Source organism: Anarrhichthys ocellatus, unplaced genomic scaffold (assembly GCF_004355925.1).
Source record: "Anarrhichthys ocellatus isolate YVR2014 unplaced genomic scaffold, GSC_Weel_1.0 scaffold16, whole genome shotgun sequence".
Lineage (NCBI taxonomy): Eukaryota > Metazoa > Chordata > Actinopteri > Perciformes > Anarhichadidae > Anarrhichthys > Anarrhichthys ocellatus.
The window spans coordinates 1,504,723-1,509,627 of record NW_022280046.1 but is presented as its reverse complement, the minus strand read 5'-3'; the positions used below and the strand labels follow the sequence as shown (position 1 = coordinate 1,509,627).

Genomic DNA, 4,905 nt, shown 5'->3' with positions numbered 1-4,905 from the left:
CACGTGTGTAATTTACATTTCTTAAACCAAACACATTGTAGTACTATGGACATGAAAATTGTACTTTTTAAATCTAAATGCGACTTGTTTTTTACATTTTTATTACATTGTACCTTCAGTCAAACAGCTAATAGGCTTTTCTGGGTTTTGTTCAAGGGGTTAAATATTTATTTGTTTTATCTGCGTCATTAAGGGTTAAAAAATCCAAGCTGCTCTTTTGCAGTAGTGTCCTTGGGGTGTTAACAGAAAATGATCAGGCAGACTTAATGCTGTGAACAGAGGCCAGCAATAAGTTCACAGCAGCCTAAATGACATTAATGTGCGATATTGGCCTTTGCTGGTACAACCGTAGTTTAGTTGAATAATCTAATGTGGAATATGGATTCTGTTTTGTGCTCCAAATCCAGCATATAAACAAGTGTGGGAGACAACACATGACACGGCTCCACATTTCATATTAACACAGCATTTAAAATTTATTTTCAATGACGCTGAAAGAGTGATAATACCGTACATACAGAACATGATTTTTTTTTTTTTTAAAAACAAAATATCAAGTAAAGGGAATAAAGAAAATTTGAGGCTACTTCTAGCCTATTAAAGAGCAGATGTGAACTCTCCTCCTACGTCTCTCCACGACTGTGGACACCGTCCCTCCCCAATCCCTCCTCCTCCTCCTCCTACCCCCCCACTCCTCCGTGCCTCAACACAAGCGTCCGATATCATTCTTGCTGCAGCCGTGGTTACAGCACTTTCCCGCCACACCCAGAGAAAAGTTCCTCTTCATCTTGCTGTGTATGGGCCCGTCAGCTGCTGCTCGGCTACCGTCTCGCTCGCCTAAAACTGTGGACGAACGAAGGGCCAAGTCAGTCAGCGACAGCTGCTGCTGCCGGTCCCCTCTGGCCCCGTATAGAGCCAGCAGGTCTGCCAGGGAGTGAGCGTGGCCGACTCTGAGAGGAGAAAGATCGTCTGCTGTGAGCTCTGGGCCGGACTGCCAGGTGTGCTGGTTGTCCTCCACTGTAACATCACTGAGGGAACTCCACCTGAAGGGATCTGGAGAAAAAGGACAGATAAATAATAACATGAGTTGAATATAGAGATTACAGTCCATCGTTTTTCAAATGCACCTTCAGTTATTGTAAAAATATATTCAAAGATCAGAACATGTTTAGAAAAAGGTGCTTTTAGGAGGACACTGAAATAATAGTTATTACTCACGAAAAGGGTTTGTGCAATTACCAATGAACATGAGCTGACCATGGTGCTGAAATACAAGGCTCTGTCAATCAGCTGTCTAACTGAAATGCAGGGGGGGGGGGGGGGGCTGATTACCTTTTTATGTGTAATAACTCACCATCTACAGTAACGTGCTCGCAAATTAGAAATACATTTCACAGAGTTTAAAGACATGTTTCAACACAGTCAGAAGTTGATTGCTGAGTTGAGTGCTGATATTTTTTTTTTTTTAGAAATACGTACACTTGACCAATTTTTGTGCACAAATTAAGCAATTAGTGAAAAGGCAGTAATGTTGACTCACCTTTGTCCGCCTCCGTGGATCGTCTCCACCGGGAGCCGCCGCAGGTGAAAATGACCGCTCGGATGAACTCTCTCCCGCACAGTTTCACGCCGTAGTCCCTCGGTAGGATCAACCTGTCCATCAGGTCCGCCTTCCCACAGTTGCAGATGCCACCGACACACACCACAGCCACGGCAAGAGTCAACCAGAGCATTTTCACTTGAAACTAACAGAACGAGTTGGCTGGTTTGCGCTGCACAGGAGGGTCAAGATGAGCTCCACCTCAGATCTGGACAGAGTTTCCAATCCTGTTAGTTTCCTTGTTGTTTTCTTTCTGTTAGAAGAGTTATGTTGCAGCCAAATGCTGAAGTTGTAAGTGTTGTTGTGTTGCAGAGCAGGCTCTGGTTTCCTCTTTTTGTTCTCTCTGTAAACCTAGTCACTGGTTCACTCATCAACCTATGCATCCAACCCCAACCCCTCTCACTCCCCCCTCCCTCCCTCCCTCTCACGTCTTTTAGATGGATGACAATGACGTACATGCAGTTATTTCTTTATTGTAATAATATTAGGGGAATATTTCATTGTGAAGTGTGCACATTACTCATACACTAGTTTCAATTATGATTTTGAGACAAAAAATGTGAAGGCATGTCTTGTGCACGTCACTGGGGAAGAAATTAAGACTTTAAGTACTTTAGGCTTTTATATGATATCGATGTAAAAGCAAAGTTAGGTGTTTTCTACAAGTTAGTGGCTTGTCACAAAATATGGTTGTAGAAGAGAAAGTATTGGCAATATTTATTTTTATTGGATTTTCAAATATAGCTTCCATGAGTTAACATTATGATAAATAAACAATGCATAAATATCAGCACCGTGTAATATTTTACATCCGCTGAATACAACTTGGATAATAAAAAGGTGCAGCAATGCTTCAGCTTTGCGGTAAAGCTCCTAAGCACTCATATTGGACCGTGGCAAATTAACTCTTTCAGAAACAATGACCAAAAGGTTTAGTGACAGTTTGGAGCAATAACAATCTTCCGCTGTCATGACAAATGTCTGCAGTGTTGCATATCTCTTATATTAACATTTTGATCACTCTGTTCATCCGTGTTTGTGAGCCGAACTAGAGCTAAAAAAAACGTGAGTATTGCATTCCTATACACAGAGATTGTCAAGTTGTTTTTTGTTTACTAAAACAACCTCAGACTTTGTAGAGGTGATGTTACTGTGACAGCGTTTTAAAGTTGTTCTGCCCTCTAGTGGTCAACATCGCTTAATGCAGCTTTAATTAACAGCACGATTAACAAGCGAACACAATCTGTTGAGATGAACGCAGTGTCCCAATTCCATATTGCATACTGAGGCTAAGCTGCTTTTTAGTATGTGGTGAGTTAAAACTGGGAAAGTTACAAAAAGCACAGCTGAAATATTGGAAATCCATTAATATTAAAAAGCATTTACACACCATAGCATACTGTATATAAGTAGAATATATTCTGGATTTGGAAGGCAGCATTCATTTTGAGTCAGTATACAATAATCTTGCGTGAATGACATTAAAATGGTAATGTAATGATGCGAATATTCATGTTACAGATCTATTCAATGCTATACTACAGTGCTGACAGTATATTACTAACTTAAGCAATTTGTTTGGCTTAAGTATATGTGTTTGGCCACTTGCGCACCTCAAATAACAACCACCACAAATGAATAATTTTTACATTCATTAATATTGAGGCTTATTTGACTCAAGGTCCATGATAAAGAATTAGTGCAAACCATAGACTCAATAATGTCAAAAAGACAGTTGGCAGTTTTTCTTCAGCAAAAGCAGGAAGGGTGAATGCATCGACTGGACTTTTGGGATTTTGTCTCAAATAACCAACACGTCATTTCTCCAAGAAGGAGGCGAGGCTGCTTCGAGCGCGGCGGGCTTTCTCTATGCTATCGAAAGTTGGAGTCCCGTGAGGAAGGTCCAGACGGCCATGTTCAGACGTCATAATACTCTCAGCCTCCCCTGAAGGTACAACGGGGGGGAAAAAAACAGTGTGGGATATTGTGGCAGTGAAAACAACTATTGTTGTCCTCCACGCTGCAGCAGTTTAAATAAGCCAGTTCATTTATTATGCGTCAGTTAATTAACAGTAGTTATTAGGTTTCCGCCTTCCAAGTGTGCACTAATGGCAGAGAAACATTAAGGAATGGAGATGAGGTTTAATAAATATATATCTCTATCTATCTATCTATCTATCTATCTATCTATATCTATATCTATATATATATATATTCACACCCCCAAAAAGATTTGGGCAAAATAGGTATAGACATACATAAACTTAAAGGTATTATTGTTTAATAAACGTTGGTAATTGTGGAGAGTAGATCTTGAAAAGTAAAAGATAACCGACACGACTTTGCTTGTGTGTGGAAGTGACGATAATAATAATAACGACGTAGTCCTACCTCTTAGGCGATAAATAAGTGTCCCGTAGGCGCTGTCCATCTGGTAGGCCAATATAAAGCTGAGAGGGACGACGGGAGCCAATAGGAGTGGTTTCTTTCTTTTAAGGGCACTGAAAAAAAATGACAAAGAAAAAAAGATCAACTCAGTATCTCCCACTGTAATGATGTGATGAAAGGAGAAATAAAAGCACTCAGAGAATGCATACTTCCATTTTGGCTACACAATTATATTTAATTTCAGAAAATTGAATCCGATATTTTCATTACAATACACAGCAACACAGAGGGCCATTATGTTGACATTTTAAAATGTTTGTAATACCCAAATCCTGGGAATATAGAAGGATAAATTGTGGAAAATGTCACGTGAATTAGACCTACAACCACGCATGAATGATTTGTCATGTAGCCGTAGCGCCAACTATAGGAGGCTTGTGATTTTTAGCAAGACTGTAAGAGCTGCACAGTTAAACTTTATGTGACGAACGTCCTACATGGAGCTGCACCAGTAAAGGCTACGAGACTGTGATGACTTTAATACTGAGGAAGACGTACAGCTGTCATACACACTGGTGCAGGTTGTTCTCTCACTGTGCATTATGAGGTTGAGTTATTATTATTACTGGGTCTTTGTTTGTGCGTGTTAGAAACAAGAGATCGCCTCTGGGTGAATGTTGACTGTAAGCCAAACACCTTTGAGCTGATCTCTATGAGCAGTCGTGTAGTGAACTCACCCTAAGGTGAGCCCAACTGTAGTCACTGCGTAGAAAGCCCCAAAGTAATTGAGAAATTCTCTGGACCAGGCGACCTGCATAGCCATCTGTCTCTCCCTCATCTGGTTCTGCATCAGGATCTGACGCTCCATCTACACACACACACACACACACACACACACACACACACACACACACACA

At 40.7% G+C, this 4,905-nt stretch overlaps 2 protein-coding genes across 2 annotated transcripts in view; both read right to left on the bottom strand.

The window, feature by feature from the left end:
* Window positions 1-455: 455 nt before the first annotated feature.
* Window positions 456-2,217, bottom strand: rln1 (relaxin 1). The gene is made up of 2 exons (XM_031855481.1): window positions 1,541-2,217; window positions 456-1,053 (listed from the first exon to the last, which is right to left on the bottom strand). Exons 1-2 carry the CDS (start codon window positions 1,731-1,733, stop codon window positions 704-706), a joined length of 543 nt encoding a protein of 180 aa, XP_031711341.1. The 5' UTR covers window positions 1,734-2,217; the 3' UTR covers window positions 456-703.
* A 90-nt stretch (window positions 2,218-2,307) lies between these two features.
* The window catches only part of plgrkt (plasminogen receptor, C-terminal lysine transmembrane protein), an 8,552-nt gene continuing 5,954 nt past the window's right edge, over window positions 2,308-4,905 (bottom strand). The window contains exons 3-5 of the mRNA XM_031855482.1: window positions 4,726-4,856; window positions 3,992-4,101; window positions 2,308-3,545 (exon numbers count right to left, since the gene is read on the bottom strand). Of these exons, the coding sequence (XP_031711342.1) occupies window positions 3,418-3,545; window positions 3,992-4,101; window positions 4,726-4,856 (369 nt within the window). The 3' untranslated portion in view covers window positions 2,308-3,417. The remainder of the gene's footprint in view (window positions 3,546-3,991; window positions 4,102-4,725; window positions 4,857-4,905) is intronic.